This window comes from Triticum urartu, chromosome 1 (genome assembly GCF_003073215.2).
Source record: "Triticum urartu cultivar G1812 chromosome 1, Tu2.1, whole genome shotgun sequence".
In the NCBI taxonomy this organism is placed as follows: Eukaryota; Viridiplantae; Streptophyta; class Magnoliopsida; order Poales; family Poaceae; genus Triticum; species Triticum urartu.
The window spans coordinates 52,242,579-52,268,494 of NC_053022.1; the positions used below are offsets into that span (position 1 = coordinate 52,242,579).

At 43.7% G+C, this 25,916-nt stretch overlaps 1 protein-coding gene and 1 long non-coding RNA gene across 2 annotated transcripts; one reads left to right on the plus strand and one right to left on the minus strand.

Annotated features, from left to right (window-relative positions):
- Positions 1-783: 783 nt before the first annotated feature.
- On the plus strand, positions 784-4,522 carry LOC125546540. The gene is made up of 3 exons (XM_048710768.1): positions 784-1,532; positions 1,630-1,850; positions 3,621-4,522. The coding sequence occupies exons 1-3, from the start codon at positions 1,400-1,402 to the stop codon at positions 4,206-4,208; spliced, it is 942 nt and encodes a 313-aa protein (XP_048566725.1). The 5' UTR covers positions 784-1,399; the 3' UTR covers positions 4,209-4,522.
- Positions 4,523-5,124: 602 nt separating this feature from the next.
- Positions 5,125-8,924, minus strand: LOC125554981. The gene is made up of 7 exons (XR_007304483.1): positions 8,688-8,924; positions 8,337-8,592; positions 7,802-8,066; positions 7,043-7,718; positions 6,513-6,965; positions 6,095-6,382; positions 5,125-6,005 (listed from the first exon to the last, which is right to left on the minus strand). It is a non-coding gene; the product is annotated as an uncharacterized LOC125554981 (long non-coding RNA).
- Positions 8,925-25,916: the final 16,992 nt, after the last annotated feature.

Below are 25,916 nucleotides of genomic sequence, written 5' to 3' on the forward strand. Positions count from 1 at the left end.
GTAATTTTTATTATTTCTGGCATTTTTTGTACTGCCATGGCAGTTGATGAATAGATTGAAAGTCCCCCTGCAAGTGTATATTATTATTATTATTATTATTTTAAGTAAATAATGGAGTAGATATTTTTTGAGGGGAGAGTAAAAAAGAGGCGGTGTATATATATAATGTCAAAAGAAGAAGTTTTCCTTTTTTTTTTGAGCTACAGAAGAAGAAGTTTTCCTATCAGGGACGGGGCGGTGATTGGGCTTTCGGATCCAAATCGACCCAAGTATAGGCGGGCTGGCCAGAGAAGCCCAACCGAATACCCGGCATGTTAAGGGCCTATTCGGTTCACAGGAATATGAAACGTAGGAATGGAGAAACCCATAGGAATGAGAAAGGAACAGAGGTGCAAAACTGAGGATTCAAAACCGGAGGAAAACAGAAGAGCTGGACGTTCGGTACGGCGTTGGAAGAGCAGAGGAAGCCGTTCCATAAGGGGTGCTCAAAGCATAACTTTATGAAAAAAAAATTTGGCTGCATAGTGATTCTCTTAGGTAAAACATCTGGCTATGGAATAAATTATTTGGGAAGTGATTGATCTTTCTCGGGCATACGTGAAACATGAGCTCCGACTGGATTTACTATTTCCTGTAGGATCACCTGGCTAGAGCAGTATTCCGGAGGAAACTGAACTAGCATTTCCTGTGATCCGAATGGCCGGTTGGTCCAAAATCCTCTGGAATACCGATTCCTGCAGATTTCCTGTAAAAAACTGTGAACCGAATAGGCCCTAAGTATTGCCCAACCCCGAACCCCCAAGCTGGCCTCATCCCAAAGGAAAATCCCCCACCCCCACCCAGAGGAAGCTGTAGTACGGAGTAGAAGATAGATCGATCTAGGGTTTTCTTCCGTCAGGAGAGCGGCGATGGCGGAGACGCAGGCAGAAATCGATTCTTACATTGAGCTTTACTGGGCTGATAGGATGGAGGCGTTCTTGGAGGAGGAGGAAGCGGAGGAGGAGACGGAGAGAAGGGAGAGTGGTTCCGGCGGCGAAATGAAGAAAAGGAAGACGGCGGCGGGAGTAGGCTCGAAGAAGGCGGCGGCGGCGGAGGATCCGGTGGAGGAGAGCGACAACGAAGAGGGGCAAGTGGAGTCGATCAGTACAGCGAAATCGAATCTGGCGAGGACAAAAAAGATTCTAAACGCAAAGATTGCCAAGCTTGTGGGAGTGGAGAGCGGGGAGGGCCCCCATTATAAGACCAAGACGATGACCGAGGAAGACGTCGCGGCGGCAGCCATGTACAGAGCCAAGGGGGAGGAGGCGCACATGAACCAGGATCGAAGGGGGAGCTGGACGCCGTCATCAAGTGGATCGCCACGGGAGATCCCGAGGCAATCAGGATCTCGGACCAGTGGATGGCTGAAAATGTGGAGGCCATGAAGCTGGAGCCAAAAGATCCTACCGACTGGCTGGCCGAACAAGCCAAGGACTACCGTGAATTCTGGGATCTTCTATGGGCCGGCTCCTTCGGTAAATGGGAGGATATCAGTAAGCAAACCCAAATCTTCCCCCTATCTACCTTCTGATCAATTGCTCTTGGAAATATCTAACCAAATAGTCTTGATCGATTGACATCAATCTGCAGCGCTTATCCAACCCATGCTTTACACGGACGAGAAGCCTCCGCAAGATGTGTACCCCATCCGAACTCTGCAGGTCTTTTCGGTCAAAGTAGCAGCCATCACAGAGGAATTGGGGTGGCCGCTGCATGTCTTTGGTATCGTTGCCGCACGCGACTCATTGGATCACAATCGCAACATTATCTTTGGCCGTCAAAGGGATAACTGCCAAACCATCGACAGTGAGGTTTGTATATTCGTCTCGACAGTTACTTGGTGCCTATGTTACCTCTGTGAACATTATTTGTTCTGGTATTCACATGACTTCAAATTATATACAAATGTACTGGGCTATTGGGAGATATATGATGAAATTACTCTCTACTGTTATTTGGTGCCTATGTTACCTCTGTGAACACTATTTGTTCTGGTTTTCACATGACTTCAAATAATATACAAATGTACTGGGCTATTGGGAGATATATGATGATATTAGAGATTTAAATTACTTATTTTAGGCTTTGCGGAGATGAAATATACATACCCTCGGCATATGTTAACATCAGTGGCTTTTGGTTTCTCTGAACTATGATTACAGTTAATAATTCATATCAATACAGATATGCTCCTTCCGTTCCTAAATATTAGTTTTTTTAGAGATACCAATATGGACTACATACGGAGCAAAATGAGTGAATCTACACTCTAAACTACGTCTATATACATCCATATGTAATCCATATTGACATCTCTAAAAGACTTGTATTTAGGAATGGAGGGAGTATTAGTTTGCGGGGGTCCGTGATATTGCTACCAAGTTCCATGCATGAACTAGGTGATTCTAAACCAGCCATTGTAAACCTGATTGTTACTAGGAAATAGCTTCACGAAAAAAATGGTACTACCTCGTCCGGTTTATAGGGCTTATCTTGAAATTTTAGTTTTTCTGTTTTATAAGTCTCAAATTTTTAGTTTTTCCGTTTTACTCAATTTGATTGTTTCACCTTGGTTGGTGAGATTTTTGAATTGAGCCCTATAAACCGGAAGAGAGGGAGTAGTAGCTATTGCCAATGGTTATGAGAAATCATACCAAATGATCAATCCATGGAGTATTATAAGTATACTAGTGTAAGTGGGAATCATTCCTTTTCTTTTTCTGCAAAAAATTCTAAGTTCTTAAAGGATGCCACATAAGAAATCAACGACATGAAATCACATGTATGCTTGCATGGTGTTCAATTTTGTTTGAGTTGACTTACGGGTTCGAGTATAATCTTTGTGCATTTCAAATGTCAAGTTTGTGTAAATTTCTTCCAGGCCGATATAGGGGAATAGTGACTGCACTTTTTACCCTCTCTTTACTGTTTCCCTATGAAAATAATTGGCCCTTGACAATGTGTCCCCACAGCGGATAGGCAGATTCTTGAGTCTCTTTCCTCCTCCAGTTTGTTTGAGACCAGTCACCAGTATTCTATTTTTTTTTGTACTTGATAATTTCTTGTGTTCTCCTGTGAAATTCTGCTTGCAAATGTTTTAGCACTGTTTTCAATCTATTGGCAAAGGAATCTCTTTAGAAAATTGCTTTAGAGTATATGCACCCCTTAGCAAAAAAATATTGTTTGTCTCTAAATCGTTTGCATCCTGTGTACAGTTTCCTAGTATATGTTTTGATTATGCTGTTCAATGTTTGCCTCTCCTTTTGCTTTAGTATATATACATATTGTTAGTTTAAATTGGTTCTTCAAAACATGAGGGTTTTGAAGATCAACAATGCTTGCTGACCCAATTCGAACTTATTTGCTGTTACAGTCTTGGCAAAGTCTGCCTTTTAGTGTTTGCTACCAAAAGATATTTACTTCAAGCTCTTATTGATAAGTTTAGCTTGATAAATGGATTACTTCTCCATGGATGCATTGTTCCTTGGTGTCAGCATATATTGGTTTTCTTCCAATCCAGTCGTTCCAGTTGTATTTTTCGATAAATAACACATAATTTGTTTTGTAAATTTTGCATGCAGAATCGATACCTGACACTGACAGGTCCTACCCGTGCTGTTGTGGTTGTGGATCCTGTGTTCTTTGAGGTTGACTTGCGAGTGAAGGGCAGAACTGAATCTGAGGATAGAGCTTTGAGCTATCTAGTTGTTAATTGTCGTGAGTCTGGCTGTCGTGAATCGTACATGTTTAAACGTGTCGAAACTAGCAAGCTTAGCACAGTGGAATTGACATTGGGTGACATGGCTGAATCTGTGGAGGCCACCATCAGTGTCAGAGTTGTCGATGGGGAATGGCCAGAAGGCTTTGGAGGTCTAATTTCTGCCCGTACCGCCAGTATCAGTGACATAGAAATCAAGTTGCTTGCTTTCGATAAACTGCCAGTTGCAGCTGATGGCACGATACAGCTTTCACGCCGTGTTTTGTCTGTCGAAGCTGATGGAATGCTGAGAGTCTCTGTCATGGCAAATGGTTTGGAGGATCAAACTGTTGAGGGAGATTCTAAAGCATTCAAAGCCAGGGAAGCCTCCAGAAGCACGCGTATGCTTCAAGTTCGCTCTTGTAAGCTGGAGGTCACCATCGCATGGTCTCTTGTCCCGGCTATGGTCTAGGGAGGATGTAATGGCTTGGGGTGATGTGTGTTTGTGTTTAATGTTATGCAGTGAAGCTGTTATTTCTGGAGTGATGTGTGTTGTTAGGGGTACCTTTATCCTCGTTAGATTAGTGTCAAGTACTATATTATATGTAACGTGGGCAGATTAAGATAGATTTGACTATGTAATGTGGGCAGATTAAGTACTATGGAGTACTTGACTATGTAATGTGGACAAGTTAAGTTTGATTTGACCATGTAATGTTGGCAGATTAAGATATACTTGACTATGTAATGTGGGCACATTAAGTTGCTCCCTCCGATCCATATTAATTGATGCACAATTGTTGGTATAAATTTGTAGTACTAAAGTTGTATTAAGTGTATGTCAATTAATTTGGATCAAGGGAGGACTAGATTTTATTTGCTGTTTTTTTCATAGTAATAGTAAATTGTCTCGATCAACGATTCTTGCATTGAGAGAAGCAATGCCAATTTGTGGTCTTGGTCTCGTTTGGCCTGGAGATGGCGCAAATGAAGGACACTTAAAAGTAGAGGGACGGTAATCATTGCTTAAAGGTGCATGGAAATGGAAACAGTATGCAGTTTCCGTCAGTCACTAAACACTTCTTGTAGAGGGACGGTAATCATTGCTTCTCCTGATGCAAGTAGATCCAGTGCTAATCCTGTTCAAAACGGGGTTGCCAGCCTCCCACTCTTATAGTGACGACCATGTCAGCCACACACGCCACTTGCCACTGGAGCTCTTTTACTTCCATTCAGCAATTCGAATTTTGAACGTGCGTCGTGCTCACAAACAAGATCGGTACATGGATGCATGTTAGACAAATGTCTACAGCCCAAGACCAAATCTAGCACACAGCAACTCTTATGAGACATTTTGCAATACATATATGCTTATACCCAGGTAAAAAAGCAACCAACACGTTCAAGAAAGCAGTTCCATTTCATAAATTAAGGAAACTTCATATTACACAAGCAGAAGTTTTTTTTTTCATCAGCAAAGTCATCATCGCTCCTCTCGAAATTCAGTCCTCATTTCTCAGTAACACCCAAAGGCCTTGTGCATGTGGTCCGCCGGTGCCCTTCCATACCACAATTCTTGCATCTACCGGGCTTTCGTGGTTTCTTCAGGGCATCCCGTCTCTCAGGGCATATAGTTTGTTTGTGCCCTTCGCATCTGCTTATCCGGTGCGATGCCTTTTCTCGACTATTTGTTGGTCTTCCAACTCCCCTCTGCTTATCCGGTGCTTTTAGACCGTGCAGACCATTCACATTAACAGAGTTTCCAGTACTTTCGCCTACTGAGTCCCTCCTACGATGCCTTTTCTCGACTATTTGTTGGTCTTCCAACTCCCCTCTGCTTATCCGGTGCTTTTAGACCGTGCAGACCATTCACATTAACAGAGTTTCCAGTACTGATGCATTTTTCAGCACCGTCGCCACCCAGATATGCTATCTCATCATTGCCAAGCAATGTACCAGGAGTTAAGCCGGCCATTCGGTCGTGGAGACCCAAGCCGACCCTCTTCTCGGCCAAAGGTGCACCACTCACCAGCAGGGCGTCCAAACCTTCATATAGGTGATCGTACGCTGTCGCACTCGCATCATCCATCCTCACCACCTCCATGGCTTTCAGGTACAGCTTCGAGTGTCTACAGGTAAAGGACATGTTAGCTGAGTTGTCTCTCTGATACTGAGCCCGGTGTTGCGACAGTATGTCCCTCGCGTCCTTTGTGCACCGCTTCACTATATGCTTAGCGGGGATCTCTTCGAGATGAAGTATTTCCATCACCTGTGTTGTTGGAAAAATAAGCAATTAGTTATGCTTTGTCGAGAAACATTTTTCATCCTATCAGGATAAAATTTGCTGCGGAAGTTTACCCTCGGAACATGGCTGCACAACATCCCAGTGTGCTCGAACTGACCACATTCACATGTAAACTGTCATTGGTCATCATTTATGTTCACTTCATACTCAATCTGCTCCATTTTTCTCTCTTGGCTGCATTGTTGTGGACTGCAAGATATTTCCTCATCTTCTCTATTTTCGGTGACATTATAGGCAGTAGCTTCGGTTACTAGGCGCCTAAACTCTTCGTACATCGCTCTTGTGTATATCCTACTTGCATACCGCTCTATCGCCAAATTAGTTCTCCTCACTGCTCCACCCTGTCAATACCATTGAGCATTTTCTCGGAGTTAGCAGTACTAACAAATGACATTATATTTACTCGATCTCGATATAAAACAAATGCTTCCCGTCTTTTAACTTAAAAAACTAAAGGAACGAATTACTTACTATCATTGTCCTCTTCTCCTCATAGCTATCCTCTCGCTCTCGATCAAACTACAGCCTCATGTATTGCCTCACAGAAACGTGCATTGGACTCGCTGGTGGCATGTAGGTCTTCAGCATGTGATTCACACTTTCGCTGCGTTGAGTGCTCATCATCTTGGCGCAGAAAACCCCCTCGAAGTACGACTTCCCCACTTTTCTCTAATCTCATACAACTGCGTCATGTATGTATGGTTCCTCAAATTGTGTTTATATAACAAAATACCCCTGCCTCGAACTCATCTATGGTTAACATGTAGTTCACAACCTTGTGGAACTCAGCTTGAAAATCAGATTTCTTCGTATGCAACAGCCCTAACATCTCCTTTGCTTTCTTCAGGACATGCCATTTGCACCACCTGTGCACCGTGCCTGGATAAACCTTCTTTATGGCCAATTCCATGGCTCGGTTTTGGTCTGCAAACACAAGTCGTCAGCTATACATGAAGTGTGACTTTTACCAACACAAGGGTATCGTGCTGTCCATGACTTACCTATCAGAATAGTCCTTGGAGAAGGTCCTCCCATCATCTGCATGAACTGCAAGAACACCCATTCGAAACTCTCTTCTTATCCGTCCCTCATCAAGACACCATCAAGAATTATACTCTGAAAATGATTGTTCATCCCAACAAATAGTCCAGAAGGCATGTCGTACAGGCTTCCTGTAAGTGGTGTCGAAAGTTACGGCATCCCAAAGAACCTGTACTGCATTCTGCTGCTCACATTTGTTCACATGACGTTCTTCACTTTACTACCTATTTTTTGCCGGAACTTTGTATGTAAAACCGGGGTCACCATTAACAATGTCCGCAAACACCTCCAAAGTCTTCTGGACATCATCCTCCGCCTGCTCACGGCTTATCTCCCTGCAAATGTTCCTTGGAGTCCTTTTTGTAAATGCTTCTCGACTGATCCGAAATAGCTGCAAATTATGCTGCACACCTTACCAAGATTCACATTATTCTCCCTCATCTGCTTTTATCAAATCCTTAGTGTGTGCTTGTGTGAGGGCCAGTGCACCTTCTCGCCCATCGTCGGTGACATGGAGTGGTTGTGGCTTTCACGGTGCTCAGTAATATACCAACTGTTATCCGCAACGCGTAGCAATCTAATCAAGGCTGGACACTCGCACCTGCACGACCTGCTATTCTCCATCTCTGGCTTTCCCTTCAGGTTGTCCATACAGATCGCAAGGTCAGAACACTTATCTAGAATCTCAAACAAAAAACTACACGGAATTCAAAACTTACCGAACAACCGCAGACGATCTCCTGCATGCATTTAGTTCTCTCTGCATTCAACCGGCTCTTGCCATATCTAATACCAAAGCCAATTTCCCACGAATACAGATTGTAAAAGCTGTATGCTTCGCCCAACGAATCAAAACTCAATCCTAGTTCAGGTCTTATTACACTTTTTGTTGGTTTCTCCGTGTATTTCCGAATTGACTGCTCCAAAGCACTCATTCGAGGTGGACACGGACTCCGGTCTGGTGGCGCACTACCCAGTCTTAACCTGCATTTCAACGTTTCTTCAGTATCGATATAAGACCGGCATCAACTATGTTGTGGTTTTCACTCACTAACGTAAGATCTCTAACATTTTCTTTCAGTGATGCAAATGGGTCGTGGTGGCATATTTTCTTTTTTTGTTCTTAACTACCTATTCGCCTATTTCAGGTCTGAAATAGAAACCATGTTCTAAAATTTTCACCAACACATGCTTTCAAAAGATTACGAATACAATTTCTGAATGCTACGAAACCACGATTTCTTCTCTTCATACATTTTTGTCCATCCAGGGGCCTGGGGATTGATTCTGTAAGTAGATTGCGTGGACCTCGCCGGGGACGACTTGTGCCGTCGGTGAACCCCAGCGCGAGCAGCATCGTTGCAGTCGCCGCCAACCTGCTGACCACATTCAGAGCTAGCACTGGAATAAGCCTGGACCGCTCGCTCCTGCTCCTCCATTCGCTAACAAAACCAGAGGAGCCGGATCCGGCTGCTCATGGCTGTCCGTGAATTCCTCAAGCAGGGGAAACCTGTCAAAATAGATGCGACCATTGGCATCCATTGACAGTCATTCCACATGTAATCTACTCCCGTCCTATTTTTTATCGGATCCAGAATCATTTACCTGTCAACAGCGTCGAGGAGGAACTCCATGCCCGCATCTTCCATTGTCTCAGCCAGCTCCGGCCGTAGCCTAGCTAGCGTCACCTCAAGGGACAACTTCGCCGGGCATTACGCTGGGGTGCGGCGGCGGCGGACGGATGGAGTCGACCGGAGGGAAGGGTGTCGAGGGCGTGCTGCCGCCGCCACCTCAACTTTTACTTTTTTTTTTCTTTGAGGCAATCTCGCGAAGCTTTATTCAACCCGTCACAATGTTTACAGGGACTAAAGAAAGACCTTCCGGATGGCCCAGCCATACATGACACCCTCCTTATTGGAGCTCCTAAACTCCTAAACTCAACTTTTACTGAGGGTGTGGGGGGTGGTTGGGCGGCAAGGGTTTGCAGAACACGCGCATGTGTATTGCACCCGTGACGGCCCAACTTTTCGCCCGACGACCTGTTCCTCTTATCTGTTCCATGGATCGGGAAAGACATTAACGTCCTGGTCCATGGACCAGACGCCAACCACATCTACGGGTCCATATCATGCGCCCTGTTTCGTACCGTATTTCACCTCCATGCGAATTTCCAGCGGACCGCGTCTGACACGGCTGACCTCCTTTTCCAGATCCCGAGCGAGGAACGGAAGGCATAGATATCGGGAGCAGCTGGGCACGGGCACCAAATCGCCCCTCCCATACTATGCTACTTTCATTCACCATGACGTACACTGAGAATTTCATATTGTCAAATGAAATTAGTAGAGAAACACAATCTCTCGGAGTCCCTTACGCAGCAGAAACTATTACATTCTGATTGTTATTCGCGGGTTAAGTTTTGAACATTGTTTGATTGTTATTGTCTTTCAAAGTCACTGCTTCTACAAGTAGGCGTAAAGGCATGATTAGTTCCACGAATCTCTAGATGGAGGTAAGATTTGAACAACCACGTACAACATCACATTTGACACATGAGGAAGGTACAAACGGGTGTTATAATCATATGTAGATGGGTTTCGCTGGTACAACCACCATTGTCAACTTCTAATAAACGTGATTGACTCAATTTTGTATCATCTTTGGGAATCATATAACCGTTAAAAGTGAGTGACTGTTCATCGGAACTGTTTATAGTCTGAATATTCATAAGGTTCGGTCGATGCCCGCCTCCCCACAAACTTGACTTGCATGTTTCCCCGCAAAAACCTCTCCACGCCTACTTTTATTTACAAACACAAAGAGCGCTATTCTTCTTTAGTTAAGTAGTCCCCCCTCTATGAGACCGTAAGACCCTGGTGGAATTGAAGGCTCGCTTAATAATAGGCAAGAGGGGACCCTTTCTTGCCCAACCCTACCTACATCAGTAAAATTAGAACCGAGAAAGACAATGTTCAACACACGTGAGACAAAATGAAGGTATGGGACGGCTAGTTCACCATGGAAAGAGAATTCCATACTTTAGTTTAGTAGTCTTCTTTGTTCGAAAAATGTGCAGTGGAAAGGGATGCTAGTCGGCTTTGGCGAAGTTGTAGGCCCAAATAGATCAGATCAAGAGTGATTCCTCACCTATCCTGTCAGGGGCCAAGTCAAAGGCTCGAGTATAGATTCCCTATATGGCTATACTCATGTGAAGAATCCATAAAAACAGACCGGGAAGTATGTTTGTCCACGAAAAAAGCTCGTTCATGATACCATGAATTCCCACGTTCCTGCATGCCTTAAGCCAACAGGTCCCATACTGTAGTTAATTGGAGCTGCTAGCCACTCGATCGGCCAGCTCCATGTTCTCCGAAGGCAGCACAGGTATCTTAGGTACACATTCAGAAGCGGCGTTTTTTGTTATGAACATATTCAGAAGCGGCATTTTTTGTTTAGAAACAACGTTTACAAAATTCTGCATTTCACTGAAATTTTTGAATATTTTTTAGGTTATGTGAACAATTTTTTAAAACAGAAACGTTTTCCGAAATTACTTTTTTTAGAAGATAAACATTTTCTGAAATCTACTAACGTTTTTTAATACATGAACATTTTCTGAACCTGTGAAAAATATTTACTAAAAAATATTTTTTTGAAAACACGAACAATATTTGGAAAACTAGAGCGCATTTTAAAATTCTGAACTCATTTATAAAAAATAGCGAAACAGAAATTATGATTTTTATAAAAAATTGTTCACATGAGAAAATTTTGAAACGCTGAACTTTTATTAAAACACGAACAAATTTTGAAATTCTAAACATTTTTTAAAAGAGTGAAGGAAATACCAGTGCTCAAACGCTCAGATGGGTTGGCCCATCCTACGATTGTGTGTGCGATTGCCTGATTATTTGCCGTGACGTGCGGCAAATAGGGAATTTCGTACTTTCGGGGAGTAGCGTCAATTAGGCGGCACCATGCACAGGCCGCCAGACTAGGCCGGCCCTTAGGTCGCGTGGGAAATCAGGGAAAATCACCGAAAAAAGAATGGTAGTGCGATGGATCGAACGTTGTAGCTCTCGCTACTGACTGCTCGTCGCTAGCGACAAGAGCTGATAGGCTTCAGTATCTAACTAGGAAACTTGCACTACAAGAAATATCCATCAGCGACTGGTTTACTATAGTGAACAAGTCTTTTTCTACTATTTCTTTATTTTTTCTTCAGTTATTTATTTGTTTATTTTACATTTTTTCATTATTTCTTTTTTCTTTTAAAAATTCACGCACTTTTATTTTTTTTAAATCAATACATGTTCGCCTTTTCAAATTTATCCATAAAATAAAAGTATTTGCATTTCTTTTTTAAAATTTATGAACTTTTTTTAAACACAAAAATTTATTAAATTTGGAACAAAAAATTTAAAAACATGATTATTTTTTGAAATTCCAGAATATTTTTAAAATTGTACACAATATTTTGGTATTCCAATTTTTCTTTCAAATGTTTGAACTGGTTCTAAAAAGAATAATAATGTTCAAAAATAATAAAAATAAACTAACCAAATAGAAAATAAAAAAATGCTTAAGCCTTCGCCCAACTAGGTGACGACATCTCTCCCTTCGGGCTCATGTTGGGGAAAACCCTATTTGCCTCTTTATTTTTTGAAATAAATGCAAGCATTAGGATTTGAACCCTGGTGGCTGGGTGTTAAGGCATATCTCTCTAGATGTAGTTTTGGTGATTGATGACAACATGTTTGCGGACTAATCATGTGCTTTGAGCATTTCAGAGATTCATCCTTTGGCACAAGATGATTTCTTTCCCCTCGGAGTGTTATTCAAGACGGTGTAGCTCTTTCGCTTCGATTTTGGTGAACTAGTTCCGTAGGAGTCACCGTACTATCAAGAGGGGGTCCGCTTTGGTAAGGCTAGGGCGAAATCAACACGTACACTTCCTTTTCACACCATCTGAGATTTCCCGCTTCAATGGAGAGCTCTTTCCCCCTTTCTTTCTGCTTCGTCTGGTCCCAGCGGTAGTACCGCGGTGCCCAGTGGTAGTACGCTTAGGAGTCACAGGCGGCAGTACCGCTCCGCAGCGGTAGTACCGCCGGTGGGTCCTCAGCCGTAGTACCGATGCGTTACCAGGCTCCTACCGTGTCGATTCGAGGGGGTCGCTTCTCGTGTCGGATTGTGCGGCACTAAGCAACGGCAGTAGAGCGGTAGTGCCGCTCATGAGCGGTAGTACTACCCTACCACCGCGGCAGTACCGCACTGGGTCCCTCTCCTGCTCTCTCTCTCTCCTGCCCTCCAGACTGCACGGCAGTACCGCCTAGGGGAGCGGTAGTACCGCTGAGCACAGCGGTAGTATCGTTGCCTCCTGCGGTAGTACCGCCCTTTGCGGGGCTGTTTTGGGGGGTAACGGTTGGATTGTTCCCCCACTATATAAGGGGGTCTTCTTCCCCAAAGTTGACTCAACTTTTTCCCCAAAAGCTGCTGGAATTTTGTCTATTTTGGGCCTAGCCCAATAGCAGTTTCAGAAATTCCTAATAAATCCTAGAGGCCCATGCAGTCCATTCGTGCAAGGCAAGAGGTGGAACTAAAGTTTAGTCCCACATTGCTAGTTTAGAGGGAGTTGGGCCTCTTTATAAGGGAGGCTCTTTCTCCACATGTATGAGGGTGAGAACAAGAGGGACATCCACGCGCGCTCCTCCTCCGCCGCCCGCCTCGCCACGACGCGCCGCGGGTTGCGGGAATGAGCCGATGTCTAAGTTTTTGCCACGCACGACGGGTATACGAAAGGTCACGCGGGAGCTGAAACGTTTTCTGTAGTGGACACTGAATTCGAACGACGCGTCTCTTCCGCCGCTGCCTGTTCGCTTCGTCTCCCTCTGTTGCTTCACCTCCCGTCGCAGCCTGTTCGCGTCCGTCTCTTGTGCCTATAAAAGGGAGGTCGCTCCTCCCAGAGAGATACACCAGAACAACGCAATACTCTCGCCTCCAAGTTCCTGCCCACTGAGCTGCTGCTACGATCTTCCTCATCTCGGCTTGCGGCGTGCACCGCAGGTCGGGACAGTAGGCCTCCGGAACCGCACCTTTTGAGTCCTGTACGGGAGAAGGGTGATAAGGTTTTTGGGGAGCGCTCCGCGCGACTACTGGCCACTTCATCACGGACTCTGACGACTACTTCCCCGACGACGACTTCTTCCCTGACGTCGACAACCTCATCGACGACATGGCTGGAGAGGATGTCGACCCCAAGTCCAGTGTTTCTGCTGCTGCTGTCCCGTATGTGTTCTTGCTCTTTCTGTTAGATGTCCTGCCACAGTTCTTTGCTCTAGTTTCTGCCCTACATATGATAGGTTCTACTTCATATATGTGATACGTCTCCAACGTATCTATAATTTTTGATTGCTCCATGCTATATTATCTACTGTTTTGGGCAATATTGGGCTTTATTATCCACTTTTATATTATTTTTGGGACTAACCTATTAACCGGAGGCCCAGCCCAGATTTGCTGTTTTTTGCCTATTTCAGTGTTTCGAAGAAAAGGAATATCAAACGAAGTCGAAACGGAACGAAATCAACTAGAGAAGTTATTTTTGAAAGGAAAGCTACCGGATGGACTTGGACCCCACGTCAGGAGAGAAGGGAGGTGCTCACGAGGGTGGGGAGCGTGCCCCCCCTAGGGCGCGCCCCCTGCCTCGTGGGGCCCCCGAAGCTCCACCGACGTACTTCCTGCACCCATATATACCTATGTACCCTAAAACTTCCAGAACGGAGATTAGATCGGGAGTTCCGCCACCGCAAGCCTCTGTAGCCACCAAAAGTCAATCGGGACCCTGTTCCGACCCCCTGCCGGGGGGGGGGGGGGAACCCTCACCGGTGGCCATCTTCATCATCCCGGCGCTCTCCATGACGAGGAGGGAGTGGTTCACCCTCGGGGCTGAGGGTATGTACCAGTAGCTATGTGTTTAATCTCTCTCTCTCTCTCGTGTTGTTGATTTGGCACGATCTTGATGTATCGCGAGCTTTGCTATTATAGTTGGATCTTATGTTTCTTCTCCCCCTCTTCTCTCTTGTAATGGATTGAGTTTTCCCATTGAAGTAATCTTATCGGATTGAGTCTTTAAAGATTTGAGAACACTTGATGTATGTCTTGCCGTGCGTATCTGTGGTGACAATGGGATATCACGTGATTCACTTGATGTACGTTTTGTGATCAACTTGCGGGTTCCGCCCAATAACCTATGCATAGGGGTTGGCACACGTTTTCGTCTTGATTCTCCGATAGAAACTTTGGGGCACTCTTTGAGGTTCTATGTATTGGTTGAATAGATGAATTAAGATTGTGTGATGCATATCGTATAATCATACCCACGGATACTTGAGGCGACATTGGAGTATCTAGGTGACATTAGGGTTTTGGTTGATTTGTGTCTTAAGGTGTTATTCTAGTACGAACTCTAGGGCTGTTTGTGACACTTATAGAAATAGCCCAACAGATTGATTGAAAAGAATAACTTTGAGGTGGTTTCGTACCCTACCATAATCTCTTCGTTTGTTCTCCGCTATTAGTGACTTTGGAGTGACTTTTTGTTGCATGTTGAGGGATAGTTATATGATCCAATTATGTTATTATTGTTGAGAGAACTTGCACTAGTGAAAGTATGAACCCTAGGCCTTGTTTCCTAGCATTGCAATACCGTTTACGCTCACTTTTATCGCTTTCTACCTTGCTTTTTTTATATTTTCAGATTACAAAAACCTATATCTACCATCCATATTGCACTTGTATCACCATCTCTTCGCCGAACTAGTGCACCTAGCTATACAATTTACCATTGTATTGGGTGTGTTGGGGACACAAGAGACTCTTTGCTATTTGGTTGCAGGGTTGCTTGAGAGAGACCATCTTCATCCTACGCCTCCCACGGATTGATAAACCTTAGGTCATCCACTTGAGGGAAATTTGCTACTGTCCTACAAACCTCTGCACTTGGAGGCCCAACAACGTCTACAAGAAGAAGGTTGTGTAGTAGACATCAAGCTCTTTTCTGGCGCCGTTGCCGGGGAGGCTAGGTAAGCTGCACTCACACCCCGTCAACTAAGCTCTTTTCTGGTGCCGTTGCTGGGGAGGTTAGTGCTTGAAGGTATATCTTTAGATCTTGCAATTGAATCTTTTTGTTTCTTGTTTTAGCACTAGTTTGGTTTATAAAAGAAAACTACAAAAAATGGAATTGAGTTTTCTCATACGCTTCATCTTTTTAATATCTTTCGTGAGTATGATGGAAAGGAAAATTGTGCCAAAGTGTTAGAAGAAGAATGCATTAGAATGTTTGGCACTAAATATTTATATGATGAGCATGATTGCAATGTTGTTAGTATGAATTCCTTGAATATCCATGATGCTAATGATATGCAAAGCCACAAGCTTGGGGAAGCTATGTTTGATGAAGATGGTATTTTTTGTCCCCCAAGCTTTGATGAGCAAATTTACTATGATGAAAGCATGCATCCTATCTATGATGATTATTGTGATGACATGTATGCTTTAAAGAATAATGATAACCATGAAACTTGTCATCTTGATCTTAATTTTCAATCACATGATAGTTATTTTGTTGAGTTTGCTCCCACTATTATGAGAAGAAATTTGCTTATGTGGAGAGTAGTAAATTTTCTATGCAAGTAGATCATGAAAAGAATGCTTTAGGTGCTGGTTATATTGTTGAATTCATTCATGATGCTACTGAAAATTATTATGAGGGAGAAACATATGCTTGTAGGAATTGCAATAATATCAAGTTTCCTCTCTATGTGCTTAAAGTTTTAAAGTTATGCTTGTTTTGCCTTCCTATGCTAGTTGATTATTGTTCCCATAAATTGTTTGCTCACAAAATCCCTATGCATAGGAAGTGGGTTAGACTTAAATGTGTTAGTCATATTCTTCATGATGCTCTCTTTATGTTTCAATACTTATCTTTTGTGTGAGCATCATTGAAATCATCATGCCTAGCTAGGGGCGTTAAACGATAGCGCTTGTTGGGAGGCAACCCAATTTTATTTTAGTTTCTTGCTTTTTGGTTCTGTTTAGGAATAAATAATCCATCTAGCTTCTGTTTAGATGTGGTTTTATGTTTTAATTAGTGTTTGTGCCAAGTAGAACCTTTGGGAAGACTTGGGTGAAGTCTTTATGATCATGCTGTAAAAAACAGAAACTTTAGCGCTCACGAGATTAGCTAAAACTTTTTACTGGAGAGTGTTATTTAGTTTATTCTTTTTGAAGATGATTACTAGACAAATTCCTCAGGTCCACCAATTTATTTTAGAATTTTTGGAGTTCCAGAAGTTTGCGTTAGTTACAGATTACTACAGACTGTTCTGTTTTTAACAGATTCTGTTTTTCGTGTGTTGTTTGTTTATTTTGATGAATCTATGGCTAGTAAAATAGTTTATAAACCATAGAGAAGTTGGAATACAGTAGGTTTAACACCAATATAAATAAAGAATGAGTTCATTACAATACCTTGAATTGGTGTTTTGTTTTCTTTCGCTAACGGAGCTCACGAGTTTTCTGTTAAGTTTTGTGTTGTGAAGTTTTCAAGTTTTGGGTAAATATTCGATGGACTATGGAATAAGGAGTGGCAAGAGCCTAAGCTTGGGGATGCCCAAGGCACCCCAAGGTAATATTCAGGGATAATCAAGAGCCTAAGCTTGGGGATGCCCCGGGTGGCATCCCCTCTTTCGTCTTCGTTCATCGGTAACTTAACTTGGAGCTATATTTTTATTCATCACATGATATGTGTTTTGCTTGGAGCGTCATTTTATTTTCTTTAGCTTTGCTTGCTGTTTGAATAAAGAATCAAGATCTGAAATTCTTAAATGTTAGAGAGTCTTCACATAGTTGCATAATTATCCGACTACTCGTTGATCTTCACTTATATCTTTTGGAGTAGTTTGTTATTGCTCTAGTGCTTCACTTATATCTTTTAGAGCACGTTGGTGGTTTTATTTTGAAGAAATAGTTGAACTCTCATGCTTCACTTATATTATTTTGAGAGACTTAAATAGCATGGTAATGTGCTTAATTCTAATATGCTAGGTATTCAAGAATAGTAAAAACTTTCTTATGAGTGTGTTGAATACTAAGAAAAGTTTGATGCTTGATAATTGTTTTGAGATATGAAGATGGTAACATTAGAGTCATGCTAGTTGAGTAGTTGTGAATTTGAGAAATACTTGTGTTAAAGTTTGTGATTCCCGTAGCATGCACGTATGGTGAACCGTTATGTGATGAACTCAGAGCATGATTTATTTATTGATTGTCTTCCTTATGAGTGGCGGTCGGGGACGAGCGATGATCTTTTCCTACCAATCTATCCCCCTAGGAGCATGCGCGTAATACTTTGCTTTGATAACTAGTAGATTTTGCAATAAGTATATGAGTTCTTCATGACTAATGTTGAGTCCATGGATTATACACACTTTTCTTCCTTCCACCATTGCTAGCCTCTCTAATACCGCGCACCTTTCGCTGGTATCATACACCCAGCATATACCTTCCTCAGAACAGCCACCATACCTACCTATCATGGCATTTCCATAGCCATTCCGAGATATATTGCCATGCAACTTTCCACCGTTCCGTTTATTATGACACACTCCATCATTGTCATATTGCTTAGCATGATCATGTAGTTGACATCGTATTTGTGGCAAAGCCACCGTTCATAATTCTTTCATACATGTCACTCTTGATTCATTGCATATCCCGGTACACCGCCGGAGGCATTCACATAGAGTCATATTTCGTTCTAAGTATCGAGTTGTAATTGTTGAGTTGTAAGAAAAATAAAAGTGTGATGATCTAGATGGGTTTGTACTAGATTGTCAGATGGTCAGGAAGGAAAGTGTGCAAGTTGCTGAAGTCTTTGTACGGACTTAAGAAGCACCCAAACAGTGGCATGAGAAGTTGAAAGAATTTAACAGCTGCAGGCTTTGTTGTGACGAAGCTGAAAAATGTGTGTACTATCGCCATGGTGGGGGCGAGGGAGTTATCCTGTGCTTGTATGTTGATGACATACTAATTTTCGGAACAAATCTGAATGTTATTAAGGTGGTCAAAGATTTCCTCTCTCGTTGTTTTGAGATGAAGGATTTAGGAGTGGCTGATGTCATTCTGAACATCAAGTTGTTGAGAGATGATGATGGTGGGATTACATTGCTTCAATCTCACTATGTGGAAAAGATCTTGAGTCGCTTTGTCTATAGTGACTGCAAGCCCTCTCCAACACCATATGATGCGAGTGTGTTACTTACAAAGAATCGAAGAATTGCTAGAGGTCAATTGAAATATTCTCAGATTATTGGCTCGCTTATGAACTTAGCAAGTGCAACAAGACCTGACATCTCTTTTGCTGTTAGCAAACTGAGTCGGTTTGTCTCAAAACCAGGAGATGTGCATTGGAAAGCTCTAGAGAGAATTTTGAGTTATTTGAAAGGCACTGCAAACTATGGAATTCACTACACCAGGCATCCAAAGGTGCTTGAAGGGTATAGTGACTCAAGCTGGATCTCAGATGCTGATGAGATAAAGGCCACGAGCGGTTATGTATTCACTCATGGAGGTGGCGCTGTTTCTTGGAAGTCTTGCAAGCAGACCATCTTAACGAGGTCAACAATGGAAGAAGAACTCACAGCACTAGATACAGCTACGGTTGAAGCAGATTGGCTTTGCCGGCTCTTGAATGACTTGCCGGTTGTTGAGAAACCTGTACCGGGTGTCCTTATGAACTGCGACAATCAAACTGTGATCACGAAAGTGAGAAGCTCAAAGGATAACATGAAGTCATCAAGACATGATCAGAGAAGGTTAAAGTCTGTCAGGAAAATGAAAAACTCCGGAGTTATTGCGTTGGATTATATCCAAACGTCTAAAAATCTGGCAGATCCTTTTACTAAGGGTCTATCACGTAATGTGATAGATAATGCATCGAGGGATATGGGTATGAGACCCACAATATGAGTTGTTCACAGTCGTAACCTATTCTTTGTGATCGGAGATCCCGTGAATTAGATGTGGAAGACAAGCTGTTGGTCAACTGAGAGGAGAGTATCCTTACTATTCACAATGCCACTCCATGAAGATGCAATACTCTCCTAATCTGCATGGCAGGTTGATGTATATCTTAATGTGTTCTAAGTGGCTTATTTAAGCAGAGATGTTATCCTGCAGAACATCTTTTGAAGAACACACCTATATGAGTCTGATTGTCAAACGTCGCAATCAATGAGAGTAGTGTTCTCTCTGGTAAACTCATGAAAGGTCATGGAGTATGACGCATAAGATCCACCCGCGGGGAAGACCCACGTAGCCACATATCGGTCAAGGCTTTATGTGAAGCTAAATTCGCAGAAAACTTGCATTTCAAGGCCCAGTCCACTGTTCAAGTTGCTTACTAGTGTAACATGGAGTTCTAGGTGGAAGTTCAACTTAACAGTCTCCACTGCAGTACCGGTATATAAAACAGTGTTTTGGAACCAAAGGCAAATTTCTGTGTGCCTTTGGGATCTGGTGGGGGATTGCTGGAATTTAGTCTATTTTGGGCAGCCCAATAACTATTTTAGAAATTCCTAATAAATCCTAGAGGCCCACTTAGCCCATTTGTGCAAGGCAAGGGATACTACTAAAGTTTAGTCCCACATTGCTAGTTTAGTGGGAGTTGGACCTCCTTATAAGGGAGGTTCTTTCCCCACTTGTACGAGCATGAGAACAAGAGGGATATCCACGCGCGCTCCTCCGCCGCCCGCCTCGCCACACCACGCCACGCCTCGTCACGACGCGCCACGCTGCGCCGCGCCGCGGGTTGCGGGAATGAGCCGAGCCGATATCTAAATTTTTGCCACGCACTACGGGTATATGAAAGGTCACATGGAAGCTGAAAAGATTTTTGCGAAAGTGGAGTTCGAATGCGAACGGTGCAAGCCTTCGGCTCTGGCTATTCGCTTCGCCTCCGTCTCTTCATTTCGCCTCCCGTCGCTGCCCTCTCGCCTCCTTCTCTTGCGCCTATAAAAGGGAGGTCGCTCCTCCAGAGAGATGCACCAGAACTTCTTCTTCCTCGCCACCGGTTCCATTCTCTGAGCTGCTGCAGTCTTCCTCATCCCGGCTTGCGGCGTGCACCGCGAGTCGGGCAGTAGGCCTCGAAACCGCACCACTTTGAGTCATGTACGGGAGAAGGGTGATAAGGTTTTTGGGGAGCGCTCCGCGCGACTACTGACTTCTTCATCACGGACTTCGACGACTACTTTCCCCGACGACAACTTCTTCCCCGACGTCGACAACTTCATCGACGACATGGCCGGAGAGGATGTCGACCCCAAGTCCAGTGCTTCTGCTACTGCTGTCCCTACATTTGTCCTTCTGTAGGGTCCTGCTACAGTTTTCCTTGTTCTGCCCTACATAGTTAGTTCTATGTCGTATAAGCAGCTTCATCTAGTGTCTGTTCTAGATGTGTTAGCACAAGTTCATATATGCAGACGATGTTACCTTCTCTTTGTCAGATTGCATGACTTGCTTTATATTCTATATTAGTCATGCTTTATCTAGTATTTCTGTTAAAAATCATTTGGTAAATTGCTCATATTTCCAACAATCCAAAAACCTTATTATAGGCAATTTACACCCAAGTGGTTTTGCTGCTTCCATGAGACCTCCTATGTTTGAGGGTATCCACTATAAGAGGTGGCGCGTGAGAGCAGTCTTATGGTTTCAAACCATGAGTTGCTATGACGCCACTCTTGGCAAACCTGAAGGGAGCTTGATGCTCAACAGGCACAAGCCTTTCAGAAAATGGATACTCTGTTTAAGGCTGCTCTCTTGAGTGTTCTTGGTGAGAACATAGTTGATGCTTATGCGTCAATTGATAATGGAAAAGATATGTGGGATGCACTCGAGGCCAAGTTTGGGGTCTCGGATGCTGGCACTGAGTTGTACATCATGGAGCAATTCTATGATTACAGGATGACTGAAGAGCGCTCCGTGGTTGAGCAAGCTCATGAGATACAGTCTATTTGCTAGAGAACTTGAGCACTTCAGTTGTATGCTACCGGACAAGTTTGTTGCCGGAGGTATCATCACTAAGCTTCCTCCTTCGTGGAGGAACTTTGCTACCTTACTGAAGCATAAGAGGCAGGAGTTTTCCGTTCCGGATCTCATTGGCACTCTTGATGTGGAAGAAAAGGCGAGAGCAAAGGACACACGTGCTCGAGGTATTGAGGGAGGATCTAGTGCCAATGTGGTACAGAAGCAGAACTTCCAGCCCCACAAGTTCAAGAACAAGGGCAAGTTTGATGGTAAAGCAAAGTTTGATGGGAAGAACAAGGCTGTGCAACACACGAACTTCAAGAAGAAGAATGGCAAGAAGAAAGGTGCTTGTCATGTGTGTGGGGATCCTGATCATTGGGCTCCTAGTTGCCCTAATCGCTATGACAAGCGTCATCCTGGGAAAGGCGGCAAGACCGCTAATGTTGTCATTGGAGACACTGACATGAAGGATGCTGGGTATGGTATATTTCCCACTATTCTTTCAGTATGTCATTCTCCTGACTGGTTGATTGACACGGGTGCTAATGTGCATGTATGCGGTGATATTTCCATGTTTTCGTCTTATCAGACCGCAGGGACTTCAACCGTGCTGATGGGCAACGGTTCAAGTGCTTCTGTTCGTGGTGTTGGCACGGTCGATCTGAAGTTTACTTCGGGGAAGATCGTGCGGCTGAAGAACGTGCATTATGTCCCCTCCGTCAATAAAAATCTTGTTAGCGGATCTCTTCTGTGTAGAGATGGCTACAAGCTTGTCTTTGAGTCGAATAAATTTGTAATATCCAAGTATGGAACCTTTGTTGGTAAAGGCTATGAGTCAGGAGCTGTTTCGTTTATCCTTATCAGACGTTTGCAATAAAGTTGTTAATCATATTTGCAACAATAGTGAATCAAATGTGTGGCATTCACGTCTTTGTCATGTTAACTTTGGTTGCATGTCGCGACTAGCGAAGTTGAACTTAATCCCTAGTTTCACCACTGTCAAGGGATCTAAGTGTCAAGTGTGTGTGCAAGCTAAGCAACCTCGTAAGTCTCACACGACTGCGGAAACGAGAAATCTTGCACCACTAGAGCTCATACATTCAGATCTATGTGAAATGAATGGTGTTTTGACAAAAGGTGGAAAGAAATATTTCATGACGTTAATTGATGACTCCACTAGATACTGCCGTGTGTATCTTCTGAAATCTAAGGATGAGGCTTTGAACTTTTTCAAGATCTATAAAGCTGAAGTGGAAAACCAACTTGATTGAAAAATCAAGAGGCTTAGGTCCGACCGTGGTGGAGAGTATTTTTCCAATGAATTTGATGCTTTTTGTGCGGGAACATGGTATAATCCATGAGAGGACGCCTCCCTATTCACCTCAGTCAAATGGGGTGGCCGAAAGAAAGAACCGTACTCTAACAGATTTGGTTAACGCCATGTTAGACACTTCGGGTCTCTCCAAGGCATGGTGGGGGAGGCGATATTGACTGCATGTCATGTCCTAAACCGAGTTCCCACAAAGAACAAAGAGATAACTCCATTCAAGGAATGGGAGAAGAAAAGGTTAAAACTCTCTTATCTACGAACATGGGGTTGTTTGGCGAAAGTCAATGTTCCAATTCCAAAGAAGCGGAAGCTTGGACCAAAGACTGTGGATTGTGTTTTCCTGGGATATGCTTTTCATAGCATTGGCTATAGATTCTTGGTTGTAAAATCTGAGGTACCTGACATGCATGTCGGTACGATCATGGAGTCGAATGATGCGACTTTCTTTGAAGATATCTTTCCCATGAAGGATATGGCTACCTCATCTAATCAGGAGATGCCTAGTTCATCGAATCAGGAACCAGTTACAATTACCGAACCTGCCATTTCGATGGAACACTTTGAAAGTCCTGTGGAGGAGAACAATGAAGTTCCTACTAGGAGCAAGAGACAGAGGACAGCAAAGTCCTTTGGTGATGATTTTCTTGTGTATCTCATAGATGACACTCCCAGTTCTATTTCAGAGGCCTATGCATCTGAAGATGCTGACTACTGGAAGGAAGCGGTTCGTAGCGAGATGGATTCCATCTTGGCGAATGAAACCTGGGAGATAACTGATCGTCCTTATGGGTGCAAACCTATAGGATGCAAATGGGTATTCAAGAAGAAGCTTAGGCCTGATGGTACTATTGAAAAGTACAAGGCTCGGCTCGTGGCTAAGGGTTATACCCAAAAGGAAGGTGAAGACTTCTTTGATACTTACTCACCTGTGGCTCGACTGACCACTATTCGAGTTCTACTTTCACTAGCTGCCTCGCATGGTCTTCTCGTTCATCAAATGGATGTTAAGACTGCTTTCCTAAATGGAGAGTTGGACGAGGAAATTTATATGGAACAACCAGATGGGTTTGTACTAGATGGTCAGGAAGGGAAAGTGTGCAAGTTGCTGAAGTCTTTGTACGGACTTAAGCAAGCACCCAAACAGTGGCATGAGAAGTTTGAAAGAACTTTAACAGCTGCAGGCTTTGTTGTGAACGAAGCTGACAAATGTGTGTACTATCGCCATGGTGGGGGCGAGGGAGTTATCCTGTGCTTGTATGTTGATGACATACTGATTTTCGGAACAAATCTGAATGTTATTAAGGAGGTCAAGGATTTCCTATCTCGTTGTTTTGAGATGAAGGATTTAGGAGTGGCTGATGTCATTCTGAACATCAAGTTGTTGAGAGACGATGATGGTGGGATTACATTGCTTCAATCTCACTATGTGGAAAAGATCTTGAGTCGCTTTGGCTATAGTGACTGCAAGCCCTCTCCAACACCATATGATGCGAGTGTGTTACTTCGAAAGAATCGAAGAATTGCTAGAGATCAATTGAAATATTCTCAGATTATTGGCTCGCTTATGTACTTAGCAAGTGCTACAAGACCTGACATCTCTTTTGCTGTTAGCAAACTGAGTCGGTTTGTCTCAAAACCAGGAGATGTGCATTGGAAAGCTCTAGAGAGAGTTTTGCGTTATTTGAAAGGCACTGCAAATTATGGAATTCACTACACCGGGCATCCAAAGGTGCTTGAAGGGTATAGTGACTCAAACTGGATCTCAGATGCTGATGAGATAAAGGCCACGAGCGGTTATGTATTCACTCATGGAGGTGGCGCTGTTTCTTGGAAGTCTTGCAAGCAGACCATCTTAACGAGGTCAACAATGGAAGCAGAACTCACAGCACTAGATACAGCTACGGTTGAAGCAGATTGGCTTCGCCGGCTCTTGAATGACTTGCCGGTTGTTGAGAAACCTGTACCGGGTGTCCTTATGAACTGCGACAATCAAACTGTGATCACGAAAGTGAGCTCAAAGGATAACATGAAGTCATCAAGACACGTTCAGAGAAGGTTAAAGTCTGTCAGGAAAATGAAAAACTCCGGAGTTATTGCGTTGGATTATATCCAAACGTCTAAAAATCTGGCAGATCCTTTTACTAAGGGTCTATCACGTAATGTGATAGATAATGCATCGAGGAGAGTGGGTATGAGACCCACAATATGAGTTGTTCACAGTGGTAACCTATTCTTTGTGATCGGAGATCCCGTGAATTAGATGTGGAAGACAAGTTGTTGGTCAACTGAGAGGAGAGTATCCTTACTATTCACAATACCACTCCATGAAGATGCAATACTCTCCTAATCTGCATGGCAGGTTGATGTATATCTTAATGTGTTCTAAGTGGCTTATTTAAGCAGAGATGTTATCCTGCAGAACATCTTTTGAAGAACACACCTATATGAGTCTGATTGTCAAACGTCGCAATCTATGAGAGTAGGGTTCTCTCTAGTAAACTCATGAAAGGTCACGGAGTATGACGCATAAGCTCCACCCGCGGGGAAGACCCACGGTAGCCACGTATCGGTCAAGGCTTTATGTGAAGCTAGATTCGCAGAAAACTTGCAGTTCAAGGCCCAGTCCACTGTTCAAGTTGCTTACTAGTGTAGCATAGAGTTCTAGGTGGAAGTTCAACTTAACAGTCTCCACTGCAGTACCGGTATATAAAACAGTGTTTTGGAACCAAAGGCAAATTTCTGTGTGCCACTGGGATCTGGTGGGGGATTGCTGGAATTTAGTCTATTTTGGGCAGCCCAATAACTATTTCAGAAATTCCTAATAAATTCTAGAGGCCCACTTAGCCCATTTGTGCAAGGCAAGGGATACTACAAAAGTTTAGTCCCATATTGCTAGTTGAGTGGGAGTTGGACCTCCTTATAAAGGAGATTCTTTCCCCACTTGTACGAGCATGAGAACAAGAGGGATATCCACGCGCGCTCCTCCTCCGCCGCCCGCCTCGCCACACCACGCCACGTCACGACGCGCCACGCTGCGCCGCGCCGCGGGTTGCGGGAATGAGCCGAGCCGATATCTAAATTTTTGCCACGCACTACGGGTATACGAAAGGTCACACGGAAGCTGAAAAGATTTTTGCGAAAGTGGAGTTCGAATGCGAACGGTGCAACCCTTCGGCTGCTGGCTGTTCGCTTCGCCTCCGTCTCTTCATTTCGCCTCCTGTCGCTGCCCTCTCGCCTCCTTCTCTTGCGCCTATAAAAGGGAGGTCGCTCCTCCCAGAGAAATGCACCAGAACTTCTTCTTCATCTCGCCACCGGTTCCATTCTCTGAGCTGTCGCAGTCTTCCTCATCCCGGCTTGCGGCGTGCACCGTGAGTCGAGACAGTAGGCCTCCAAAACCGCACCACTTTGAGTCATGTACG